The sequence below is a fragment of the Papaver somniferum genome, chromosome 8 (assembly GCF_003573695.1).
Source record: "Papaver somniferum cultivar HN1 chromosome 8, ASM357369v1, whole genome shotgun sequence".
NCBI lineage: Eukaryota > Viridiplantae > Streptophyta > Magnoliopsida > Ranunculales > Papaveraceae > Papaver > Papaver somniferum.
Window position 1 is genome coordinate 76,766,759 of NC_039365.1, and position 13,627 is coordinate 76,780,385.

Sequence of the window (13,627 nt, forward strand, 5' to 3'; positions counted from 1 at the left end):
AGACTTGCACGATCAGTCTGTTTGGATCGTGAGGTTGGGATGTTGATTTACCAAGATCTATCTGTGTTTTCATGTTTTATTGAGTTTTCATTCATGTGGGGGATTGTTGGAAAACGATTAATAAAAAAATAATTTTTTAAAGTTTTAATAAAAAATTAAAATTTATTGTTTTCTTTTGTGAATGAAACTTTTTAATCCCACATTGTGGAGTTTCCAATTTTTAGTAGTTTTAAGAAACTATATAAACTTATTAGTCCCACATTGTGGAGTTTCCACTTCTTAAATTGTTTTATTCCATTATATAAAGAAATTCACTACTTTTGTAAAATCTATGGGAAATGGGTTGCTCTATATTTTAGAGGGACCCCTAAGGGAAAATATTTTATAGCGTTTCTTAAGAGTTCGCGATTTTCCTTAACGGTTTTTTCGGAGTTGCGTAGTAGGGTGTTTTATCCTGGAGATATCCGTCCTGTGAGGGTTATAGCATCACTCTTGAGTGTAGTCGGGCGCTAATGTCTTAAGGGAAACGTGTTGAACACGTGACTCACTCTGTTTTTCCAAAGTTTTGCCTTATTGTTGCTGTGGAGATATGAGAAGCTCGTTCGTTTCGTCAATCGATTGATCAATTCCATTATAAAGGAGCTATGTATCAATAACTTTTGCTTATTTGATTTTTTCTTTATTTTGATTATTGCACCCAACAATTTTTGTGTGTTTAAATAATTAGTAATTGTTCTTCTACAATGGCTATAGTCACTTCACTTGTACAAATATTCGGTTCTTTGCTTAGGTCTTGTTTATTCATTCCTTACCAAAATTCTAACAACTACCACCCCCATCATCACTGCAACACAGCCCATCATCACCTTCCCAGCAATATGCCCAAGGGTAGACATCTCGCTTTGCAGGTTCTTTTTCATTTTCACTCTTCCTTCCTTTTTTCCTAAGCATGATTTAAGGGTAGCTAGTCTAATACTTCCGATGAGCCTGTCTATACCATGTACTTTCTTACTACCATTTTTCGACTAAGAAGAATTTATTAAAGTAAAAGAGAATGTACAGGGGAGAAGCTCTCTTATCAGTAGGAAGATTAAATCCCAATCTAATTAACATGATACTTTCAAAATTTACATTGATACTAGGCCTAAACAGGGCAGACCAAGAAAATAGAAGAGGTCTAGCATATTGACACACTTGTTCTACATGGTATGGATTAGGAACTGGCAACCCAAAAATATAGGTTTGAAGGTTAATCAACCAATGCAGTTTTTACAGGGATTAATTTTCCGGAACATCGAGCATTTTAAACTTAAGTTCTTTTTCGTTTTTAGAAGTTAATATGTTAAGAAGAACTTCAATACTGAATACAAGCACCCTACCTGTAGGTACACATTTCATCTTCCGCCACGTGCCCACAAAGACACACGTGGAAGACATGCGGCTAAGGGCATCAAGATATGATATCACGCGTGGACAGTCAAGAGTTACTTTATCCTATCCCTAGAAAGATCTAAGATCTACGGCTGGGGATAGTCAGACTGACGCAGACAAGACAGGGGCAGAGGACAGCTGTCTACCGCGGACAGACATCTCAACTACCCGCATTAAATACCCTCAAACAGCATACGTGTCAGTCAGCCTGTATTTCAAGCGCAGATAATACTGCGTATCCAGACAGAACACGCAGATGCAGCCGAGAACACAAAGACTTCTGCGTGAGTGGCACAAAACACAAGAGGATAAGGTTATAACGGGCTTCAGAAGTGGACCCCACGTAACCTCCCTATAAATACCCCTCTCTCCCAAGTGAAGAGGGGGGCCGAAAAACATTGAGAGGAGAATAGGAGAGAGACAGAGAGATAGAGAAAGTGTAAGTGAAGTTCCTCCTGCTACGCAGGCTTATATTGGTCTCAAAGTCATTCGACTATTTCTATAACCTTCATGCATATAATGAAAAACCCAAACCCGTAGACAGAGATCTGAGTGATGAATTATATAAGTTAATCGTTTCATCTATATTCATGCATTTATACTTTATATATTCAATTCGATACTTATGGTATATCATGTTCGTACATTTTATGTTTCATCCACTATTTATCTTATTGTATGAGCCAAGAATAATGATTGTAGTTGATGAGACGAGGAAGAGTATTAGAACTCTGAGTCAAGGATTCGACATAACCTATCCATTCCCCTCAGGCGCAGCTTATTTACTGTATTGTCATGAGTCTGCGTGCATTATTTGTGAATACTCAGATGACACCAGATCTTTGTGTTCACAATATGGCGCTAGAAACAGGGATCTTCATCCCGGTAAAAGATTTATCTTCTCCAGTGACTTGTTTCAGGCTTCGTTTTCTGAAAATAACGAAGTATGGAACACTACGGTTTTTTCCGTTCATGATTTCAAAAACCAAAATTTTTAACAGATCCGCGTTTATCTAAGTAGATCTGATTCTTCATGCATTTTCTAAGTTTTCACGTCTTTGAAAATCAAAATTATGAACATATCCGCGTTTATCTAAGTAGATCTGATTCTTCATGCATTTTCTAAGTTTTTAGGTCTTTGAAAATCAAAACTTCGAACAGATCTGCGGTCATCTACACAGATGTACGCCTTAAGTATTTTCAAGATTTTACACCTTTGAGGACTCAAAACGCTAATAGATATCACGTGGGGACCATTGTCTTCCTGATTTTTTCTCTCTCTTTCAGGAATATATTAAAAGATGGAGAGAAGCAAAGATGTCGGGAAGGCTAAAGCTCCTTCAAAAGAGATGCCAAGGACAACCCCAGTGGTAACTAGGAGTAAGCAGAGAGGTGAAAAGCTAAAGGCAGCGGATAGGGCGCAGGATAATGCAGAAATCATGGCCCCCATCAATGCCAACATCATCGCAGCAAACGCAGTAAATGCCGCGGCAGCCAAAGCAGGAGCTTCAAGAGCTGGCGGATCCAAAGTTGGAGCTCCCAGAGTAACCAATGCTCAACTACAAGAACATCAGGAAGTCGTGGCAGAGTCAGGAATACAACAACCCCTCTATGGGATGCCCTTAACCAACGAACAGAACATACCCTTTCCAGCCAAGCAACCGCTTCTAATAGCAGGCCAACCCTCACAACAACCGTCGAGGTCCCAAGGTGCACAGTTAGACCCACCAGAACCAGTAATACAGATCGTGGATGAGGAACAAACCATAGCCGCTGATGAGCAATTGCGGGCAGGAACACCAAATCAAGGGTCAAATCATTCCGCTCAGATGATGGCCGAGCTGACAGAATTAAGGAAGAACCAGAAGGCATACGCAGATGCTGTGGCGATATTAGCACAAGAGAACCAAACACTAAAGAAAAAAATCATTCATAGCGCAGAGGTAGAAAACCAACGCGACGAAGCCAACTCCAAGGCTGTAGCACCTAATCAAGATAGAAGAATGGTGATCGCAAACAACCCACTTCCATTGAATCGAAGAGGAGCAAGGAGCATCCAAAGATCAGACCCTGATTACAATCCCAATAACTCGGACTACTACGACGGTACCACCTTCCCACGAGCAAAATCTACCATTCATGAGGAACACCAGATCGCAATGGAAAGTATGCGTGCTGAGATGCTGGCAGAAATCAAGGATCTAAAGACTAGGCAGGGAGGCGGAAGGATAGAGCAAGTGATGAAGGAAGCAAACACTACCCCGCTGACACCACACTTGGCCAGGGCTTCCATACCGCAGAAGTGTTCGGTTCCTGCCTTCGATTGCTATGACGGATCAACTGATCCTGCGGCTCATCTTCGATATTATAATCGAATGATGGCCCGTTGGGATAACGAAGACTCCATACTGTGCAGATACTTCCCATCAAGTTTAAAAGGGTCCGCGTTGTCATGGTTTGATAACTTGCCATCAAACTCCATCGACTCCTACGACCAACTCACCGAAAAATTTCTAGCAACATACATGTACAACAAGGTTGTCAATACCGGCATGGACAAACTATTCTCGCTGGAGATGAAATACAAAGAGACCATCGGAGAATATACCAATAGATGACACAAGATTTGCCAAGCTATTGGCAACGTATATCCCGTGGTTAGTATCAACTGCTACAAATGGGGGATGGACAGGATGAGTCATTTATTTGTCGAGATCCACGGAATCATCCCTACCATCGAAGGAGATCTCTGGATAATCATAGAAAAGCATGCAAGGTTAGAAGAACTTCAGCGTGAAAATCCCAGAGCTCATACTCAACGTCCCACACGCACAAATTCCGTGGATCAAGCCAACGGGTCCAAAAGAGGAATCACAGAAGAACGTCCCAACGAAGAAAGGAAAGAACGAAGGGATGATAGACGAAGAGGTGATCGAAAATTTGAAGATCAAATCTATACCAAGATGAATACCAGTTATTCGCGCATCCTGAGAGAGATCAAAGGGAGGGAGAACTTCGATTGGCCATGGTCCAAGGGAAAGCAGCCTCCTAGATCAGAAAAATCCAAGGAATACTGTGAATACCACTGTTTCAACGGTCACCAAACAGAAAAGTGCAAAAATCTCAAGATAATGATTCAAAAACTAATCGACGCAGGAGACCTGAAGCAATATATACAGAAGATTGATAACGAAGATAGAACCAAGAGAGGCAAGCAGGTTCAATTACCAGAAGGCAACCGCACCCTCAACACGATTTCATGTTCAGAGATTCAAGGACCATCCCTAACCGCCCAGATTGGGAAGAGATTGAGAAAACAATTCGAAGATTATTGTGAGCTTTATAAGATCGATGGGAAAGAGGTAAACGAGCACGAACAATGGATGGACGCGCCCATGACTTTCGATGCAGACGATGTGGAAGAAGACATGGAAGACCATAATGATCCTCTAGTCCTCACACTCCCAATAGCAGGGTGCAATGTCAAGAAAATTCTCATCGATGGAGGAAGCTCAGTCAACGTCCTGTTCTATGACACGTTCAAACGTATGGAACTCAACGACGAGCAACTGCTGTCATCTTACTACACCATCTACGAATTCAACGGCGCAGCTACAAAGCCCCTAGGGGACATTGTCTTACAAGTAGACGCATGGCCCATGAAAATGGATACTCGATTCAGCGTCGTAGATGCACCTTCACCTTACAACGCCATCATCGGAGGAAGATGGGTTCACAAGCTCAAGGGAGTAGCTGCAACCTACCATCAATATCTCAGATTCCCAACACCCCAGGGAGTCATGGAAATTAAAAGAGACAAAGTAACTGCGCGGGAATGTCAGACCTTACAGAATCAGATCAATAATGAGCGGGAAGAAAAGCACCAGTCCCGAAGAGCCAAAAATAAGGAGAAAACCATAGATACATATCTGGAAGAAATCTCCGGAAAAATCCTTCTGAACGTAAGCACCACTGGCAGCGTAGAAGCAAGCACCTCCGCGACAAAAGAAGATGGAGATCCCACCAAATAGCAATCAAAGAATGTTCCTCTCTTAGGGGAACCAAAACCCACGTTTACACCTGTCGAAGCAGCTAAAGAAGTCAACATAGGTACTGAGGGAAACCCGAAGATTATCAGAATAGGCACCTTGATGGATGAAGAAAGAGAACCCGAGCTAATCAAACTTCTAAAGGAATACGCGGACATCTTTGCTTGGAAATTGGGGGACATGCCGGGAATTGACCCAAAGTTAGTTCATCACGAACTTGGAATAAAACCAGGTACCCTCCCTTTTAGGAAGAAGGTGCGCAAAGTAGCTCCAGAATACCATCGAGCAGTTGAAGTGGAACTCCGCAAACTACTGGACGCAGGATTCATCAAAGAAGTTAAGTACCCAACATGGATCTCTAACATGGTCATCGTACCGAAGAAAAATGGCGGAGTAAGGATATGCATCAACTTCACTAACATCAATAAGGCTTGCCCTAAAGATAGCTATCCACTGCCAAGCATTGACCAACTTGTCGAGGAAGTTGAAGGATACGAAGAAATGTCATTCATGGATGGATACTCTGGATACAATCAATTATTCCTAGCAGAAGAAGATCATCAACATACAACATTCTATACACCACACGGCCTCTATTGCTATGTAAGAATGCCCTTTGGACTGCGAAACGCAGGGGCAACCTACCAAAGAATGGTGGATGCAATTTTCAAACCATGGACTGGAAGTACGCTGGAAGTATATGTGGATGATATGCTCGTTAAAAGCAAGTTGCGCAAAGATCATCACCAAAACCTAAAAGATATTTTCCAAGCAATGAGAGTGCACAACATGAAGGTAAACCCAGAGAAGTGCACTTTTGGTGTCACTTCCGGAAAGTTCCTCGGATATTTGGTGACGAAGAGGGGCATCGAAGTCGATCCCGCTAAAATCGAAGCCATCGTAAGAATGTCATCCCCAAAGAATTTAAAAGAGGTTCAGAAACTCAATGGTTCGCTGGCTGCGCTGGGGAGGTTCATATCCAGGTCCTCGGATAGATGTAAGCACTTTTTTAACATTCTCAAAAAAGGAAGCAAATTCGAATGGACGGCAGAGTGCGAGGAAGCTTTTCGAAATATCAAAGAATACCTGGCTGAGATCCCTATATTACAAAAACCAGACCCTGATGAAGTGTTGGCACTATACATAGCAGCAACAGAAGATGCAGTCAGCGCAGTATTGGTTAAAACCAACACGAAGATAGAGCAGCCCATCTATTACATTAGCAAGACTCTGAACGCAGCAGAAAGGAACTACACGAAGATCGAGCAGCGCATCTTGGCATTAGTATGGGCAACCCTGAAACTCAGAACTTACTTTTTGACTCACTACGTCCGCGTCCCATGCAAAGCTCTGCTAGAAGCAGTCCTTAAAAACGCAGGAAAAGTAGGTAGAATTGCAAAATGGAATACTCACCTAGATCAATTCGATACATCCATGAGCTACAGCACTCTCAGAAGTCACAAGTATTAGCAGATTTCCTAGCAGACTTACCATTGGATAACTGCGAAGAAGTCATCATCGAAGGACGAAAGGCAGCAGGAATACCAGAAATAGACGAAGGTAAAGACCATATAGACATCTTGGAACCAAAAAATCCTAGGCAATGGGAAGTCTTCGTAGATGGGTCGAAAAATAAAGAAGGGGCGGGGATAGGCATCGTAATCACCACCCCAATAGAAGATAGGATCATACATGCTTTCAAGTTAGAATTCAAGGGGCATACCAACAACATAGTTAAATATGAAGTAGTGGTGCATGCCCTTCAGTTGATAATAGAAATGGGCATAACTGACGTGCGTCTGACAAGCGATTCACAGCTGGTCATCCGACAAATAGGGTTGCAATATAATGTTTATGACAGAACATTGTCAGCATACATGGAATTGGTGCAAACACTGGCATCACAAATCTCAAACATCAAATTCCGACACCTGGCAAGGAAGGAATTCAGGCACGTGGATGCCCTGGCCTACATATCATTGATGCTCAGAAACGAGGACGTCAAAGCAATCAAAGTAACCAGGATTTACGAGCCTTCAATTGATATTCAAGAACTCTGCGCTGCACAACAGAGGAACCACGCAGAAGAAGATATTGCAGATGATGACGTGGGAGAATTCATCGCGGATGATTTCCAAGAACACGACATCATGGCTAAGGCAGATCAAGATGAAGACTTCAGCAAAGAAGAAGATTGGAGATCTGAGATTCATTTTTTCCTAAAAGAAAGAATACTACCCTCGGATCTAAAGCAAGCCAGAAAAATACAGTCAAAGGAAGGAAGATATGATCTGAGAAAAGAAATTTTGTACAAAAAATCTTTTCTCGGACCATTATTACGTTGCCTATCCAGATCCGAAGGACATTTGATTTTGAAAGACATACACCACGGCGACGCAGGCAATCACAGCGGAATGAGATCGCTAGCAGATAAGGCGAAAACTCAAGGATATTACTGGCCAACAATGATACGAGACGCTGCAAGAATGTCACGAAGATGCGAAGAATGCCAGCGTTTCGCCAAAAAAATCCACGCACCCGCAACAATGTTGAACCCAGTAGACATCCCTTGACCATTCTCAAAATGGGGCATAGACATCGTGGGTCCCCTAATCGAAAGATCAGGGAAGAGAAGATTTTTTATAGTGGCCACGGACTATTTCAGCAAATGGGTAGAGGCTAAAGCCCTGGAAAGGATCCGAGACGCAGATGTCTTCACATTCATTTTTCAAAACATCATTTGCAGGTTTGGCATACCAGCTGAGATTGTATCTGACAATGGCAAGCAATTCCAGGGAAAAAACATCGACTTACTCTTCGATACTTTCAAAATTCGAAAGAACAAGTCAACACCAATTTACCCTCAAAGCAATGGTCAGGCAAAAGCCACAAACAAAACCCTCGCACTCATCCTCAAAAAGCAGTTGGACGAATACAAGAAGCGTTGGTGTGAGAAACTACACAACGTTTTGTGGGCTTATACGACAACTCTAAGATCAGCCACGGGAGAATCCCCATTCTTACTCACCTATGGAGCCGAAGCTATTATCCCAACAGAAATAATCATGCCAACTACGAAGACTGAAGCATCGGAGAAGAACCTCACAGCGGACATGATGTTGGAAAGGTTGGATGATCTAGAAGAGAGGAGGGAGGCAGCACTACAAAAAATGGAAAACTATCAAAGGAAACTAGCAAGGGAGTATAATAAGAGGTTTAAGCTTAGAAATTTCGTAGAAGGGCAGTATGTGTTGAGGACCATTCCCCAATACCAACGAGAAAAGAAGTGGGGAAAATTAGCACCAACATGGGGGGGGGGACCCTTCGTCATACATGATGTTGCAGGAAATGGGTCTTATTATCTACGCAACCTAAAAGGGGAGATCCTCAAACACCCATGGAATGCAATATATCTCAATCCATACTACCCGTAGAGGGCAACGCAGACCTGCATCTGCGTGAAGAGCGCCAGAAGAAGAAAATGACGCTTGTGATCGACATGTTTCTATCTCTGAGAGAGGAATAGCAAACCTCAACCTATCAATCAAGCAAACTTTTGGCAAAAAATAGTCACAATACATGGAGTAACATGGTAACAAGACGACTGCGTGTAAATATAACACCTCACGAGAACCCTACACCTGTAAATACAGCCTCCGCGACAATACTTCATCCTCCTGTTTTTTACTATTTACTACCTCAGAGGTTCCATCAATGGAATTCTTTTAAATGTAACTCAACAACTGAATAGACACTTTAACCCTCTTTCACTCGTGGACCTAGACACTCTGCTGTCGAACCACGTAAACACTGGTGTTAATTGTTTTTCTATTTTACTTGGGGAAAGTAGTCACCTACAAAATCTCGGGACTCCCCTATCAGCGTCTATAAGTGTAGGACCATGGGGAAGGCATCCAGCAGAAAGAGATACCCAACCAATCTTATGGCAGAGGGTTGACGGAATGAACGTACATTCCAAACAACTCATATCCTAGAACGCTCCCCCGACCCCCACCGTCTGGGAATCCTCTGGCCCAGGATTAGCCAGCGTGGTGACAGGTCTCAAGACGTTCACGAAGATACACATATCTTCGGGTTCTCACTCAAACACTTCGCTATCCCTGATTACATTCAGTTATATTCCAAATTAACCATAACAATATTAAAAAAAAATGATCAATTCATTAAAAGTTAAAACAATGATCAATTCATTAAAAGTTGATTACAGGCTTGGCAATGATACGCGGAAAAAAGAAAATACAAAAGGAATCTCACTAAGCCTCATAATCAACAAAGATCAACTCTCTACAAAAATCTATTTGGATGGTTCAACCCCACCAGCAGGTTTAGCAATCTTCCCCTTCCGCGTTAAAGGTACGCTCCCACCCGAGGAAGGCCCTGAAGAACCAGATGTAGGGGGCGGGGGTTTCTCACGGAGCGGATAGCTCTTGATAAGGCCATGCTCGGTCTTAATATCATACTCGATGCTATCCAGAATTTTGTTAGTCTCTTCCACTAGTTGACACCGAGCCTTGTACGCAATAACAGTATTCATCATCTCAGCCTTTGACAACAACGAGAAAATGCGACTCACTTCCTTCGAAGCGGCTTGGGCAGCCTCGTCCCTTGCTGTAGCTAAACCTTTGTGATAATTAATCTGGCTTTCCTGATGCACCAATTGAGATTGAGCCTCCGCAAGCTCTTCATTTGCAGTGCGAAGCTGTCCCTGGAGCTCTGCAAGGAAAAGAAAAATGCAGATGGTTAGGTCCAGGAAATTACAGAATCGCACTCGATAATATAAGCATATACCTTCGACTCTCGCCGAAGCTATTTCATATTCGTTAACAACAGCATCACGGGCTTCATCAAGAAAATCATACTCATCTGACAACTTCTTATAATCCGCTTGAAGGGTTGAAAGGGCGTACTGACTCGCATTTAATTATACTTGTTTCATTGAATCCAAGTGACGAAGATGGTTGACCTCATTGTTTAAACCCTCCAGACCCTTGTTGAGCCGATACATATTTACTTCAAGATTTCTCTCAGACTCAGCTTGGCGTACCACATCAGCCCTAGACGCAGATAAAGCTTTGCTAAGAGCACCAGCCTCAACCCTAGCGTCATCTCTCTCCCTAGCAAGACGCTGAATGTAATCTTTAACATCAGAAGACTGAGAAGAACGAGCTTGACACAATTCTTCTTCCAAGAGATTGATTTTAGCTTCCTATGATGAGACCTGTTCTCGGGATTCACGAAGATTATCACGCTTCCACAACAACGTTCCATTAAACAAACGAGGATCATGGTTATATTTGTTCTGCATATCAATCATTTGGACTCGTCTGACCCTCCACTCCTCTGCCAGAGCATTATGTTCATCGGCACGAGCATTCCACTTATCAGCCTCGCTCTTTATCTTCTCTACCAACTCTGCGATGCGAGATTTCTGACGTTGCCGCTCTTTCCGAAGCCATACTAACTCAGGAACTCCACCCACTGAAGATAGGGTGGGGGAGGGAGACTCAGACACAGTAAAGGACAACAGCAAGGAAGAGAACAGATAATCAAACCTGTAACAGCACCTCCTCCAACTCACTACGAGCCATAGCAAGATCCAAGCGAAGCTTATCCTCCTCCTTGCCTTGTTTCTCCTTAGCCTTGAGGAGACTCTTCAACTCACATATCTCCCTATCCCTATCAGCAATGACAGTCTCAGCCGCAGTAAGCTCCTCTTCCCGAAGACGAAGCTTAGCCTCCAACTTAAGGGATTTGTCCTTAAAAAACTGGTACAACATGTGATTGCAATGCTCAGTCCTCATCATCTGCGAATCAGAAGATTAGAACACACTGACTCTAAAAATTGATACAAGGCAAAATGATAAGAGAACTCACCTTTAACATCCGTTGTTGGGGAAATCCATACTGATACCCATCAGCCAACGCCATCATATCAGCAACAGTCGAGGGAGCGTCGACTACTAGAGCAGCCTCCAAGGCCGAAGATTCTTATCCCACGCTTCTGCAACCTGGTCCTCGGGAGAAAATTGCATCATCTTACGGGTATATGCATCAGATTTCTTCTCACCCTCCACCACGGGAGCTGGATTGGGTACGAACATCAAGTTCTTCTTTTTAAACCAAGCTAAGATGGCATCATCACCCTCAAGTATCAGTGACTGAGGAAAATCATCTCCAAAAGACCCAACCGAGGCCTTACCCATGTCCGTGAATTTAGCACCCGAAGAGTTCGAGGCTACTCCCGCATCCAAATATGGAAGGTCTCTAGCACCGCTCCCCTCTGGAACATCACTGGCATCCATGACTCCCTTTCCCTTTCTATCCACCTTGCTAGAGTTACCAAGCACATCCCAATCATCATTTGGGGAAAGCAGGTTGAACTCAGAAGCCAGGCCCAGGGCAGCGTTTATGTCAAAACTATCCTCCGCAGAATAAATCCGACCAAAGGAAAACTCCTGAGACATAGCAGGAATTTTACCACCAACACCCTCATCACCAAGGCCAGTGTTATCATCACCAGCATCACTGCAACCCGCAGGATTAGCTTCGGCACCAGCATCATGACAACATGCGGGATTAATTTCACCACCAATACCGCCGCCACCAGCAGTAGTATTCCCCTCAACAAATTCTTCATCATCATGACCTGGAGGGGATTTATCAGTACGCTCTTCCATATCAGACATATCTTCATCCTCTCCAAGCTCAGTCACAGGACTGTTAACTTCTTCATAAACCTCCGCCTCCTCGATTGTTGCGGTGGTGGACTTCTTGGGATTTATCCTCCTCTTCTTCGTCGCCTAAAAATACAAGGCACAAGAATAAAAATCCCTGACTTTGAAAAGAATTAAAACTACCTCAACTAAAGGACAAGGCATATGGAAATCTTACCTTGACAACCGCAGCATTCTTCGCCTGAAGATCAGCATCGGAACTCTCTTCGTCATCTCCATCAAAAACATCGAGGGCATATTGGAAATTCATGCCCTCAAAATTCAAATGCCAAGGACGGAAATTCCCATAACGAGCAGGAGGAGCCGCACGTATCTGGATATCTGTGGTAGGACGCCATCCTTGCGGACCTGGAACCCACCTCCAAGCCCAGGGACCAACAACCTCAATAACGGTTGCGTGCCATTCATAGTCATGATCACGCTTGATCCGCTCACGAGTAGGAAACACCAGTTTGTTAGTAGAATTCTCTGTACCCGGGACGTACTTCACCTTAGCACCACTTACTTCACTCAGAAGGCGGATCTCACCACGAGGAGCGTGTCATGTACCTAAGTACAATGACAGGATTGGAATGATAAATTGAGGATAAACCTCTCTCTCTGAGTTCAAAGAACACAGCCTAAGAAGAACACAATTCTAATTTGATTAATAATTTGCTTAATGTTTCAATTACACAGACTTGAGAATAAATACTCACTCACTCTCTCAATATCTGACGTCCACGGACTATCCAAGTGGGCTAATCTAAACCACCCATTACAACTGACTAAATACTACCAACTACCTACACAGATATGATATGGGCACTCCCCTCCAATACAGGGTACATGACATTCCCTTCTTCATCAGCACACATCCTTGTCCTCAAGGATGAGAGTTAAATGAACCACTGCGAAAATTGGAAACAACTTGAAGTCCCTCCTCGCAAAGACCGCCATCCTTAACATTTTCAGGATGTGGAATACAGAGACTATGGATGGGCTGCAAAAGCATAACTCCATAACACCTTCAGTATTGCAAAATCTTGTTGAGAAAAAATTCCATCTCAAGAAAACCACCAGCACAAACATCGATGGAGTGTAAAGAAACATCAGCTAAATTGTCACCATTCTATCATAGAATTCTAGCTTGATATAGCCTTCCATTGGTTGATAAATCAACCCAGCTTCCCCTTGAACAATAAGGCTCCCGTAGGTCACATGAGTAAGCAGCAGGTAGTGATAATTACCAGCTGAATTCAAGACTGCCTTCATAAACTGTTTGCAAGTATTGTGACCCACATTCCACAGGCTTGTAGAGTACAACTTGAACTTCCACTTCAAATAGTCCCAAAACAGCCAATACCCATTCAGAGCTTGAACAACCAAGGGTAAAACCTTAGTCCCCACTTT

General features: G+C 43.1%; 1 protein-coding gene across 1 annotated transcript in view; it reads left to right on the plus strand.

The window, feature by feature from the left end:
• Positions 1 to 772: 772 nt before the first annotated feature.
• The window catches only part of LOC113301172 (heavy metal-associated isoprenylated plant protein 30-like), a 30,583-nt gene continuing 17,728 nt past the window's right edge, over positions 773 to 13,627 (plus strand). Inside the window, exon 1 of the mRNA XM_026549934.1 lies at positions 773 to 908. Within this exon, the coding sequence (XP_026405719.1) occupies positions 879 to 908 (30 nt within the window). The 5' untranslated portion in view covers positions 773 to 878. The remainder of the gene's footprint in view (positions 909 to 13,627) is intronic.